General features: G+C 45.7%; 1 protein-coding gene across 2 annotated transcripts in view; it reads right to left on the reverse strand.

Moving 5' to 3' along the window:
• FAM20B (FAM20B glycosaminoglycan xylosylkinase) overlaps nucleotides 1–9368 on the reverse strand; it is a 28688-nt gene extending 19320 nt beyond the window's left edge. The window contains exons 1-3 of one of the 2 annotated variants that reach the window (XM_072867519.1): nucleotides 7102–7152; nucleotides 5807–5847; nucleotides 302–832 (exon numbers count right to left, since the gene is read on the reverse strand). In XM_072867519.1, coding sequence (XP_072723620.1) covers nucleotides 302–678 — 377 coding nt within the window. In that variant the 5' untranslated portion in view covers nucleotides 679–832; nucleotides 5807–5847; nucleotides 7102–7152. Of the gene's footprint in view, nucleotides 1–301; nucleotides 833–5806; nucleotides 5848–7101; nucleotides 7153–9283 lie in introns of those variants that run through there. The other variant, XM_072867518.1, reaches the window with a different exon arrangement.
• Between the last annotated feature and the right edge of the window lie 4803 nt (nucleotides 9369–14171).

Raw genomic sequence — 14171 nt, forward strand, 5'->3', positions numbered from 1 at the left:
GCTCAGAAACATCAGGTTTAGCCAACATTCCCTCAGGACTGAACACAGTGATTATTCTTTTAACCTAAGGACAGGCTGTTTTGAGCATCAACGCTATACAGCCTGAGAGACAGTTGGCACAGCAACCTAATGTCACTAGAGGACCAGCAAGGTTCTATGCTATCTGTCTCACAAATAACAGAGTGGTCTTTCCATTTATGTGTAAATTTGTAACTTAAACTTTAATGCAACAACATGGAGATTAAAAAAAAAAAACATACGTAAAGCAGTTATTAATTCAGTCACTGAAGGCAATACTTACCTCTTGGGTTTGAAGACAACCTTCTGTCCTCCTTCAAGTATTAGCAAAGCTTTCAGCTGGGTCCCTTTGTATCCCACATCAGCTTTTATTATTTTCTTTGTTGTCATGGCATGCATAACAGCCCCCAGCTCGGGTGTCTCTTCGGGATACACCTCCCGGGGCACTACCCATTGGGCTGCAATTTCCCAAGGGGACTGCAGCGTATGGTCAAGTCGGGGGTCCAGTTCTACATGCAGGCTTGCCATCATATGGTGAAAGGTGCGCTGGTCCTCCCGGTTGGCAGCTGAGGTGTCCAAGTTGTCAATGAGGAAAACTTTTGTGAAAATGAAGATGACAAGGAGGATGGCCAACAGCACAACTCGCTGCTTTAGCTTCATAGTGACCTTCAACCCTTCTCCCCTGACCCTTTCTTCCAAGTGTTATAGGAAGTCTATTGGAGATCAGGGTGAGGAAGGGGATGTTAGTTAATGAATTTCATTCATAACTTGCATTTTGAAAGAGGTATCACCACTGAAGCATCTTCTAGTACCCCTAAAAATAAACAAAATGCAAACTTACAAAACTGCATTCCTGCAGATCCCACCAAACTCAAAATCAAGTTTATTCTTGGAACATAAGTCTGCATTTATGTACACTTGCACCCTAAAGCCCAAACATTTATGTTAACACACATGGGGTTTGCTGTTTTCCTGTAGCCTTTCAGTGATCTGCACGAAAGGGCAAATTGCCCGATAGCATCTCTACACAGCTGAAATCATAACAGCTGCAACTACCATGGGCAAGACTTTTGCAGAGAATTGTAGTTTAAGTTGATGGCTCCAATTTCACAAACACTTTTCCATTAGTAAGAGAACCCATGACCTCTGGTTTCCTAAAGATTTGTCCCTCAAGAGAGAGCTCCCAGGTAGATTTCCCGACATCTGACAACTGGTGAGAACAGCTGCACGGCCTAGTTTCCTGAAGGTACAAGACACAAGGACAGAATAGACTTAATTTGTTTATTGTTTCTTATTTGCTGCCACTATAATTTACCCATCTTTTTTCCATTCTGAGAGAGAGAGAGAGAGAGAGAGAGAGAGAGAGAGAGAGAAAGGGGGAGAGCACATCTTTACTTCCTTGCGGTTAACTGTGTATCTTCTGCAGTCAACTGTAAAACCAATAACCACAAAAAATATACAAAATATCTGTAATCTCAACACCAAATTAACAAGAAAAAAACCCCAAAACACTAGTACCACCTCTTCTCAGAAACCTCACCTACAACGCAGTTAAAGCCACATCTGTGTTTCTATATTTACAATGGGTTGCAAGACATGTCTCACCCCTCAACAAGCCTTTGCTGGTACAGTGTTAGCATAGAAGGACCACATAACAGACAGTTAATCAACTGTATTTCAATTACGAGGACAGAAATTATCTTCATAATATTAGTTGAATGTAGTCAAAACCCAAATGGAAATGGACACTAAGGCACATCTCTGAGCAATGCTCAGAGCCAACAGAGATTTCTCTTTGCACAAGCTATGCTAATCATGAAAACCACAAATGGCACCCTGAGCTGTGGTAGGACTAATATAGAAAAGCCTTCTCATGCAATTTAACAATAAGCGTATAAACTAGTCATTATTAATCATGTCACTGGAAAAACAAGCTGCACAGGCTAAGTTAATTTCCCAGCAGCAACCAAAGGACAGCCGGACTATGACTTGCTGGCCAAACACAGATCACAGCCATCTTCAGTGTCTGTGTGGACACCGTGCCCTGCTTGCAAAGGTCACAGGGGGGTACAACGGTTCTGAGGGGCCCGAGCGTATCACTGAGGTACATCTCCATTGAAGATTAAGACCGTGGCAAACAGCAGATGACAGTAAGGCGCGTCCTTTGAGCAACTCATCTGTGCAGAATCAGGTTTGGCACAGTATAAGAGTACTAGCATAAAAGCACATGCAAGCCCAAGAATGACTCCACAGCACCTTAAATAAATTTACATTAGGTCTATAGCAGACCCACCCTACCTCCCAGCTAAGTGGCTCTCCCACCTTCCCGCATCAGTGTTAGCATTCATACAACCCAGCTGGGAGGTAGTTCAATGATCCAGGTTGCTAACCCACCCAAACATTAACCACCTTCTTTGGTTTGTGTGTGAACCACCTACTATTGTTAGTTTTTGAGCCAACGCAGGGCTCATCATCTCACTACAAAACACCACTACTGGTGCAAGTCAGAGAGACAAGGGAGGGCGGCACAGCAGCTCCAATAGTGGGAGAGGACCCATCAAGTGTTCACAAAGCCTACCTATCTACAGACAGGCACCTTAAGTTACTCAAGTCAGCACTGTCACCTAAAGAATGGCCTTATCCTCCACGTACTTCCCACCTTGATGCAATGAACTCCATGAAAGACCTGATGAGTGTTAAAGCTTGAACATTTTTATTCACTAATTTCTGGCTTCAGCCCTCCTTCCTCCAAATCTGGTTTCCAATGTAGTTTCACAAGCATCTGCGGAAGGCACACCACAAGGCCAAGAACAAGTGTTTCTCCTGGCAGCAGCACTAGTGATTATACGTGCAGGTAAAACTATGGCCCAGGCCAGCCCAACAAAGAACAAGCAGCTGAAGGAACACTCAGGAACAGTCACAAAGAGCCCACCAAGAGGGACAAGGAAATTCGGTAACAAACTGTCAGATCTTCTGTTTTCAAAATCACTCTTTTCAGCACAGTGACCAAGCTGAGCACCACTCAACTTACAGGCGACACGCTCTGGCGATGCAGAAGCACGGCTTTTAGCCCCATTTACCATGTGAATTTTTTTTGCTGTCATTGTCCTGCCTCTGGTGACAGCTCACTTCAGTTTGGCCATTCTCAAGTTACACATTTTGCCTCTTAAATACTTCCTATAAAACCTGTCTGCTGAAGCAGGAAAGAAAGTGAAAGTATCCTAATGACAATGAGTTACAACTCAAATGTGAACGACTAGTTTAATGTTAATAGCAACCACTTACAGCAACATAAAAACCCTATGAAGGGTAGAGGGTAGGGTGAAAGAAGGCTACCAAGTTTCAGGGATGCTTCAAACTAGTACTGTGGTCCCCTGTTAACTATGTAATACTGATTTCAATCTATTGGAAAATAAGTGCTTGCGCTAATAGTGAAAGACAACAAACCACATGTTTATATGGAAATTAAAACATACTATTGTTCATCTCATTTCTGTTTAGGCAGCCTGTATTTCTCCAAACAGCATGTCAATCTGCTTATTACACACTGCAAGTGTGGGAATGAGAACCACAGCCAAGGAAGATGCACCTGACCTGAAAGCCCTCGTTCTTGCAAATACAGACTCACCCAGAAGGAGAGCCCTAAATAATAATATTATTCTTAAATCTAAGAAAGCAAGCAAAGCAGATCAGGCCGTAACTGTACCCTCTTGTAACTTCATAATTTATCTTCTTTAAAACTAGTAATTCTTAATCATTTTGAACATTGCTGTTATCAAGATCTGCTTTCATTCGTTTTTAAAATCCATTAGAGTTTGTAAGAAGTTCCACAGAAGAACACAGCTCATTTCAGAACAGTTACTCCTCATTATGAGGTATGTATACATGTACATATATATTTTAAGAAAGCCTCACAGCCCAGTGTTAACCAACTAAAGCACAGGACAGAAATGTTTCATACCTTTGGAGCTCAAGCTGGGCACTCACTTTCCTAGACTGATTTTCAGGAATGCTGAGTTTCTCTAGGGATATTCTTTTTGCAGGAGGGAGGAGAATATAACTAGAGCTGCCACTTAAATTAAAGGTCATTTACTCAGTTTACCTCCTGTGACAGCTTTGAAACTAATTTTGGCTGAAAACCTCCAACTATGTAGATAGAATTTACAAAAAAAAATTTAAATATTTGCTATAAGACATTTCAGTAATTCCCTTAACTGAACAACCAATCCTCACCAAACATTTCTCCTGAAGTTACACAATTACTCCTGACATCCCAACTAAACCCCTACCCTGATTTTGCTCTCTGTAGCTTTAAGCAGGTGAGCCGGCTTGGACTTTTTACTGACATCTGCCAAAATGAGTCATCAGCTGCTTTTCTCCAACAAACAAGACACCCCTGAGGTTGCTATGCAATCCATTTCACACACTAGCTGCAGAGCCTGCACATTACTCCTTAGGTGCCAACATTATGCTCCTTGCTGTACAAGCCAACAAAAATTAATCTCTTCATGAAGAAGTTTACCGCAGAGAGCAAGAGCTTAAGCTTTATTGTTTTAAATTGAAGATGGCAAGAGTGACAGTGTTGAGGTGTTGTAAGAAAATGTTTACACAGTTTTGGAATAAGTTAATTTGAAGAAAAGGACAAGTCTTTGGAAAAGACTTGGCTTGGAAAAGAGGATTATAAAAGCTCAGGAAGCGTGAAGCTGGTCCTGGAATGAGGACAGACATGGGAAAAGTGACCACAGAAACAAAGGAAATAATAACTTAAAAAAAAAAAAAGGAAGAAAAATTAAGAAGGGGAAAATAGGGTGAGTTGTGAGCAGAACTCTGTGGAACAAAGGGCAAAAGGGTCTAGGACAATGACAAAAGTAAACCCAGGGATAATCTCAGAAGGAGACCCAAAAAGCAAATAGTTCCAGAAACTGGCAGGGGTGAGAGGATGAAGCAAGGGTCTTCATGCTTGACAAAAAGGGGCAAAGGGACAGAGCAGCCGCTTACTTCTACATAAGAGTCGTGGGAATATGGGATGCACAAAATGATACTAGATGCTCTTTAAACCAGAAGGCATCAGAGAAGGAAAAACCCAAATAAAGTTTTCAGAAGTCAAATATGTTTTAAGCCCCCAACCAGAGCTAACATGACACAATGACAGAGTAATCCCTGTATACCTACAGTCCCAGAACAACACACATTCCCTCCTGCTGTTGGGCAGCAGCAGCTGATCTCTTAGCAAGGGCAGGTAACTCTAAAAGCGTTTGGGGATTTGTTTGGGGGGGGGGTGGGGGGTGGTGGTGTGTTTGTTTGTTTGTTCGTGAGCTTCTGCTTAGCATTATGTCCAGCTACCATTACTAAACAGAAGACATAATCCAAAGAGTTTTGTTGCTTTACCATCCAAACTCCATCTCTATGTCACAGAAGTACAGAAAAACCCACTTCCCTCTACCATTTTAACATACCCCTGATCAACGAGGAAAAGAAAATAGTCAGAAATAAACAACCATATCAGCTTTTTAATAGCGTAGTCAACTGGCAAGTTTGCTTAAGAAATGCTTCTTGTTTTTCACTACCTCTTCAGGATATTTTCTGATCAATTTTGTCTCTCATTACAGCCAGGTCTGTATTCTCAGCAAGTACCAAGTCTTGGAAGTCAGTATCCAAATAGCAGTGTCTTCTAAATATCACGGTGGGGTCACTGTACACAAACGCCTGAACTAAAGCATGCCCACTGGCATTAAATACCAACATCGTACCACTTTACTCCCAGGTCTAAAAGCAGCATGAAACTCACCTGCTACAAACAGCAGCAAAATCACAGCTACCATAAGCAGCCTACAAAGTTAGCAGAGGACCATATATCAGAAAACAATTATTAGAGTCACAACGCTATGTCACGTATCATAATCTTATTTTTATATCACAAAGCTAGAAAGCTGCTATCTCAAAAATACTTGTGTACAATTTGCAAGGATTTTGTTATGCTCCAAATGACAAATAAGGTCTGAGGGCAGGTGAGGTTTGGTCTGTCAGCAGAAGGACACCAAAAAAAAAATAATCATAGGTTGAACAGATGCCAATCTGAAATAAACATGGTTAAGTATACTCTAACTTCTGTTTAAATACAGGTTTTCTCTTCCTAAATACACTATGCCTTTTGGGATCTCCTATGAAAAGGTCTTTAAAAGTTCTCCTGGAAAATGCCTTGAAAAAACAGTGTATACAGTAGTGACGTTCTCCTCTTCCTAAAATGTACTTCAGTCTCACCAGATCAATCTTTCTTCCTATCCTCCCCTCTTTGGCCAACTCCTTGGTAGCTCAAGCTTTCCCTCTCTGCGTAAGCCTTGTTATTTCAGTTTTCACAGGCAGGCTCCCACAGAGCTTTGCTTAGATTTTTCAGACTCATTCTGTCACTTCCACTCTTTGTATGCTGCCTGGTTTGTGTACAAGTTTAGTAATCCAGTGCACAAGCCTTCACACATATTTGCTTGTCTGCGATTTCTCCATCTCTTTTTCTGTTAAAACCCCCACTATCTATAGACAAAATCTTTGCGACAGTCTATGCTCAAAATTTCCTTTCCACGTGCACAACCGCAACCCCGGTTGAGAGCTACGGTGTAGATAAAATATGAAAGATCACAAGTGTTTTAACCACTCCATTACCTATGCCTGTAACTGTAAAAGTCCATAACTGCCCGATACATTCTCACACTTCTTCTGAGAGAAATGAAATAATTTTGTCCGTCTGTCTGTCCACCTTGCCCCATTATGTTCCTTACTACCTTTAGAATCCATTCCCTACCATTCTGCCAAATTTGTCAGGGGAATACATCCATGAGCTTTACAAAAACAGCTGGCCAGATGGAGGACAGAAGCCTCAAGAAGCCGAGGACAACTTGGTATATATCCTCAATCTTTACCAGCAGCCGGCTGGCCGCTGAGCAAACAGGAACTCCTGACTCAGCTGGCTGCACAAATAAAGACAGGGCAGATCTGGGTGCAGTCCTGGGGAGAGGGAGGCTACTGGGGGACTGAGGGTGGTAGGGGACAAGCAGGAGTTACTATGGTAGGATGCGGCAAACAAGTCACCAGGAAACCAGGCTTCGTTAATTCTCCTCGCAGAACAATCTTCCTTCAAGCACACGGTTTCCTATGGAAACAAAGTTTATATAATCACACTTTTCACTCGTAAGCTTTTGGATCCATTGGCTAATTTCAAATACATCTGAGAGAACAGTAGATGTTTTGAAGACAGAGTTTATGTATTTATTGGGAATTGGCAGCTGGGGAGCGCTGAGGGAAAGGCTGCAGCCTTAGCTCAACAGTTGTCTGTTCGCCTTGGCCATCTGGGCAACGAGTGTGCACACAGCTGGTACATGGAGGGAGCTGGAAACACTGTACGAGGAGGAAGGAATTAAAAGTACTATAAAGTGAAATGGTATGGGACACAGGCAGGAGCTGAGGGTACTGAAGCAGAGGGTGCTGGGACCTGGTCAGAAAACAACAGAAAACATGCCAGTTTCAATACTAAGGGAACAACTGCCCCCTCGCCCCCATCCCAGTTACTGAAGTTCCACCTGGCCATCGTGGGCAGATACACAACAACAATAAAGCAAGCTGCAAATGTTTTAGGGAGCCTTGTTCAAGTTGGAATTAAAGCCAAAGCGGTGAGAAAATCCTATAGTTTTCCTTCTCAACTTGACATTCTTATGTTTATTCAGCTCATAACTAAGATGGGCACCAAAAGCTCAACCTGGGTCTGCATACCCATCTGACATTTAGCAATAATGAGCCTGTCTCTGCTATAAGATAGTGCCAATCAATTTCCCTCACTCCCAAGAAGGGAGGCAGCAGACAACGAACCAGTGGACAAGAGATTTTGGCATCAGAATTGAGCTGCCGACTTTGTTAATGTGCCAGAAAACAAAATCCACCTCACCCTCCTGAGATTTTGTACCACAAATGGAGACAAACCTTGTTGCAACTAAGTAGGTCAGACTTAAGGACATAAGAGGTGCATGGAGTCATTTTCAAATTAAAGTAAGACCACAGCATTAATGCACTGTTCTGTAATAAGTACCAGGTGGGACCTAGTCACATGGAATTCACTGCAAAACTAGAATCTACATTTTACAGTTTTTGCTGTTTGCTCAGACCCTAAAGCACATACATGTATTATAGCACCAGGGCCTCAGCTAGCATAAACCAAAACAGCTGCACTGCTTATACACATCTGTATCCAGACAGGATCTAAAGACAGATGTCCTTTAAAAATGGTTAAACCCACGGCTTTGACAACTATGACCAACACTTCTGCTCAACAACACACATCTTATTTTTCACAACCTGACAATGACCTTAGCTAAGCTGCAAGTGATACTCGGTGAGCTAGCCCGTTGTGCAGACGGCTATTCACAAGCGTGAGTACACCGTTAGAAAGGCAGCAGGCTTCACAGCTGCGCGGGGCTCTTTTCCCATCTGAAAGCAAGGCTCCAGAAGAGAAAGGAAATGCAAGAGCGCAGACAAACACTCACATCTGCTATAGCGACGGCCGTGAAGTCCTTAACTGGCCACGGATGAAATCGGGAGGTATTTTGGGAACCTGACCTTCCACACACGGAAACCCTAGAGGCATTTCCAGCGCGACAGATCTGCCCAGACCGAACACGTCCTACGTGCCGGAGGACCCAGCCGTGCGGATTTCAGCGCGCTGCTAACGCCGACCACAGAGACCCGCGGCACCGTAGGGCTGAGCGGCGCAGCCAGACCCGCGGGAGCCCTCCGCGGGGCGCAGCCTGCCGCCGCCTCCTCCCGCGGGGCAGCTCGACGGGAGGACGCCGCACCCTCCCCCCCCGCCAGGCCCGGGCCCGGCGGAGCAGCTGCGCACCTGCACGGGCGCGGCGCGCCCCTGGCCAACGGCCGCAACGGTTCTAACGGCTCCTCCCTCCCTCCTCCCTCTCCCTCCGCGGGGCTCCTCAGCCGGCACCCAGCCCCTGCGGCGGCGGCAAACGCCTGACCCCCGCCGGCCACCCCGGCGAGCAGGCCCGGCCCCGCAGCCGCTGTGCCCCGGAGGGAGGCGGCGAACTGCCTGCTCTCCCCAGGCCGGTGCCCCGGGCAGGGCGAAGCGGCAGGGGCGTGCCCGCCCCTCAGGTGCCGCCGCCCCGCAGAGCCACGCAGGCAGGCGCGGGAGCGGCCTCCCCCGCCCCCACCGCCCCGCGGAGCGCTCCGTGGAGCGCCCCGCGGCCCGCCCCCCGCGCCGCACCGCACTCACCCCGCCCGGCGCCCGCGCTCCATGCCCCCGGCCGGCGCCGCCGCCAGGCCCCGCCAGCTCCCCAACATGGTGCCGCCCGGCACCCTGCCCCCGCCCCGCAGCCAATGGGCGGCCGCGCCACCTCCCCCGCTCCACTCGCCCCCCGCCTGCCGACCAATGAGCCGCCGCCTTTTCCTCGCCAACGGGACGCGGCGCGCCCTCCCATAGGCCGGCTCCTAGCGCCCTCGGCCTCCCGCCTCCAATAGGAGCGGCGGAGGGAGCGCCACCTCTTGCCGGCCAATGGGGTGGGAGCGGGGATTAACCCCCTGCTGGCCGGCGGGGAGCGGGATCCGCCGCTCCGCGGGGTAGGTCGTGTTCTGTTGCTGCGGGGGAGGGATCAACCAGTTAGGGTGAAAGCAAAGGAAAGAGGCACATTTTAAATATAGTAAAAATACTGAGCTCTGCCTGCATGCAGCAGCGCTCTGTGGGAAAGATTCCTGTAACACCACACAGTATTCAGAGGATTCGGCTTCTGTGAATTGAGAAGCATAACCCTATTATACTATATTATACAGCAAAGTCTTATTATTATACTGTATACCTCCTTTACACTATATATTAGGACTATATTTAGTCCTAAACAATACACCTCCTTTTAAAATTTATCTATAGCATGCATAGGATATGTATATCTATGCCCATGCTATTGCAAATAATATATTATTTTTTTTTCCCCCTGTTTTTACACATTCCTGATAAAAAACAATGCTCCAGTGCCAATTTAATTGAGCAGGCATTACTCGAAGTTTGGCAGTGAACGCACAGCTGGTGCAACGCCAACCTGTCTCAGCAGGAGTCACCACTGAACAGCACAGAAATGTTCTTAGAAAAATATTACAGCAAGAAACACGGCAAAACAGCATGTTGATAGGGCACAGCTATTATGGTCACGCACAGCACCCAGGGCACGCAGGCACCATACGTGCTCCATAACGCCAGCCTATATATACATCCCATTCCTCCATGGCTCCTCGCTATCCAGACCACCTTCTCCGTCAGTTCTGCTCCCCTTGCTGTTCCTGATCATTTTTTGTCCCTTTTGCGCACTCTATTTCTACTTACTCCTGGAACCAGTCCATCAAACCATGAAAGATCACTCCCTCCCTTTCTTCAGACCTCTTGAGGGCACCTCCCGTAGTTCTTCACCAACCCAGTACCCACCGTACAGGTCTCCCTCAACTGCATCTTGCTTTTCATTGCACAAATTGTTGCTCAAGACTGAACACTTATTTTTTTTCTTTATTTGGGTGGGGGAAAGGGAGAAGTCGTCCCATGCATATATACTTAGAAGATGGTCTCCTACACAAACCCCTCCCTACCCTTGGTTGAGAGATGCGGATGAAGCAGGTCTGAAGGCCAAGTCAGAAACGGGGAGCATCAGATCTGTTACCAGGGCAAGGAGAAGTACAAGATTCCCATCGCAGAAGTTCATGGTGGAGGAAGCGGGCTGCTACGCGGCAGCTCCATCCCTCAGCTCTCCTCCTCCGTGCTGCAAGGGAAGGAGCTCACTGCCAGGCACGGTGGCAACGCAGACATGGGATCGGCTGCCAGGAAAGAGGGGAGCTTCTTGAGAAACACACTGTGGTTACGTCCCGATCTGGCTGGCTTCCACCGACTCCTTCCTAAGCCAAAGAGAGTTTATTTCTGCGGTGCTGGAAAGCAATCCCTCGCGGAGAGACAGACAGAATTTGGTGGGGAATTTTTCATCTTGCACATGGATCTAACCGTTCCTATGCAGAGCATTCCAGATTTGTTTGGTACCATGCATCCTAACAGCATTATTTTTAGTATCATTGACTTGCTGTGACTTTATAAATGTAGTTGAATGCATTACCTTTGGCTACTTTAAGACTGCAACAAATAACTGCATTTGCAGACTGGCCTGTCTGAAGTGGAAAATAAATATATTTCTTTCTAGGAATTCTCCGCTCCCCTCCTCCATTTTTAAGCCTAGGAATGAAAACCTTTTTTAATGGGACTTTTTAAAACCCCTTTGAAAAAATCATACCTAATACTTTATGACTTCCTGTTCCAAGCATCACAAGCAAACATCTTCACAGACATCCATATACAGGACACTTTTCTTGTGCAATGTTATTGCTAGAAGGAAAGATACTTAAATATATATATTAATTGCTAGAGGGAAAGATACTTATATATATGAATAGCGCAGTTTCATTGTTATGGACTGCATCTCTGCTAACTCCTCACTCAGTTAAAATTTTAAACCCAACTACAATTATGGTTTTCATTATTAATTAGCACATTAATATTAAAGTGCTGAGCACTTGACTACAGCTATAGAAACATTAAGAGCTAGAAGTGGCCAAGCAGATTAAGTTACAGACAAGCCATGGAGCTGGGAATGGTGGATGGCAGAGGCACCAGGAGGAGACAGGGTAGTCACGACGGGCCATCATCTTCCAAAGCCGACAGGCAGAAGAGCTCTGTTATCCCTTGCCAAGGAGACAGTGGACTCCAGGAAGATCAAGAAAAAGTGCTGATAGAGCTGGGGCTGCCTACAAAGCCATGGGAACAAGGAAGGACCATCTCAAAAGCTGGGGCTGGCGTGGGAAGGAAGCCAGAGAGGCTGTTAAGTAATTTTATCTGCTCCAGGAAAATCTCTGCGTGCTCAGAAGGAGAAAGGTTTAAATCAACATACACACTGTCACCAGATGCTGCACAGATCTTCCTATTCAAAGAGGTGTGTGATCCTGGCAACAGGCTGAAATCAGATTTATACAATACAAAAGAAATTCCTGAGTCAAGAACACCACTTAGACCCAATGAAGCATGTTAAGTGTCGCTTTGCAGAAGATATCTATGTATGATAAAACCATGTGCCAATGGAAACAATAAGCTAAAGTTACAGAAATTATTTCAGACAGGGTGACGCTGAGGTCAGGTATCAAGCACAGGCTCTCAGATGGAAACTCTCCAACTAAATAGGTGCTATCCCCAAAACTCTATATTTCTCCCTGCTAGGCAGTGGTGAGAAGAACAGGTATCAATGCCTTGACTTACCTCTGAAGAAGAGTTCTTGGATATTGTGGAACAGGAACAGTGAAAGAACCTGAAATAGCGGGACCAGCTCAACACTTGTGGGCAGCAGAGATGAGACAGAGCCTGGGGAAGGACGGGGCAGGTGGGTTCAGGAGCACTTAGGCGCACAGGGTCTTCTCCATCTTGCCAGGCTTGGCTGCAACCCATCATGCTAGTACGGTGGTTAATGCAACCTACTGGCCACCCTCCCCACACCTTCCTTGTGGTGCTACCCATAGGCAAAAGGAAGGGCCACAGGGTCATTGTTCGGTGGAAAGATGCCACAAGAAAGCTTTCACCCTGACTAGAAAGTGGCAAAGGGGTCCCTCAGTATAAGGTCAAAAAGGCCAGATCCTTGGTACTGGGATCAGATGGATGGAATCGGGGCTTCAGACAATGTATAAAGCATGCAGGAGTCTCCCAAGCAAGCAAGGAAAGCAAGCGTGACACACGATGACTCAGTCAAGGTGACCTAATCAGTTGAGAGCAGGTTTGCTGGCACCTACGGAGCAGACAGGCCAGGCAGGGCTTGCTCCTCCCTCCTGGACCTGTGGACAGGATGCTGCTTTGGGGAAAAATTCCGATGCTACCCAAAAGCCAGTGAAACTCAAACTGCTTGCTGCACACAACAGTGTGTCTAAATTAACACCTTGTCCTTACTCGTGGTGTTAAAACTATACCCTATTCATGCTAAGATCACCAGATTTCTGCCAGCTGAGAAGTTCTGCATCCCTAATCTGCTTCAAGGAAAAAAGAAGAGGAAAAAAAAATTCAACAGGGTTGGTTTGTATAGGTGCTTTGAGCTACCTTGGGTGATTTTGCCTGAAGCAGATTAGGAAACGCACACCCCAACTGCTCCCCAGACAGTGCTGGGTGGAAGAGTTACAGTAAGAAACTGCATGTGTTAGTATTTTAATAGAGCACCACACCCTGAAGCATGAAGTTAAAGCAGTTACACAAGAGATTAAAAATCTTTTTATAGTAAGGAGTGTCAGGCTTATTTATACAATTACACTGTAATTTTTATAATTAAATAGTGGGGATTTTTTTTCTCCAAAACTTTGTGTCTAACTGGAAAGACAAAAGCATAACATTTAGCTTCCTTAATTGCTTTTAAATGTCACTACAAATTAAACCGTGTTTATTTGCCGTACAATTGACAAGCAGCACTAAGACGTCACCTCTCCACCTGAGCAGGAAGGCTGGTAAGGGAATAGCACCGCAATACAAATTTGCATTGCACAAGCTGATTTTATACTCCCTGCCTCCCCACCTGCACCTCTGTGTGTATGTGTACCTTTGACAGCCCCGTGCCTGCTCCTGCCTGTTTTCCTGCATGGGAGTTGTAGAATCCCAGCCTCGTCCCCCGGTGGAACGGCAGCCAGCTCACTATAGATCAAACCTCCTCTGGCGAAGGGGAAGAGTCCTGATCCCTTGGAAGAACAAAACAAAGCAGTTAAACAAGACCCAGATGTTGGTTGGGGTGGGTTTCCCGTGGAGCACTACTACCCTCTGCATCCTTTCCACCAGAGGCTGTGCCGGGAGAAGAGAGGGAACCTGGGGATCATTAAAATCTCAGAGCTGCATACACACCAAATACCTCACAACAGCACTGGAGTGGCCATTTCAAATTGGTCAGTTCGGTCACTGCAAAAACAAAATCCAGGGAATTAAAGGCGGTTTTCTGTGCTTTCATGTTTTGCATAAAAGGAATGAAAGATTAATTTTTTTTTACTTTTATTTTTTTTGACTCAGTGTTTTTAAATTGAGCTGCAAGTCTGGTTTGGTTGTTTCATGAAGCATCAGT

The sequence above is a fragment of the Ciconia boyciana genome, chromosome 7 (genome assembly GCF_034638445.1).
Source record: "Ciconia boyciana chromosome 7, ASM3463844v1, whole genome shotgun sequence".
Taxonomy (NCBI): domain Eukaryota; kingdom Metazoa; phylum Chordata; class Aves; order Ciconiiformes; family Ciconiidae; genus Ciconia; species Ciconia boyciana.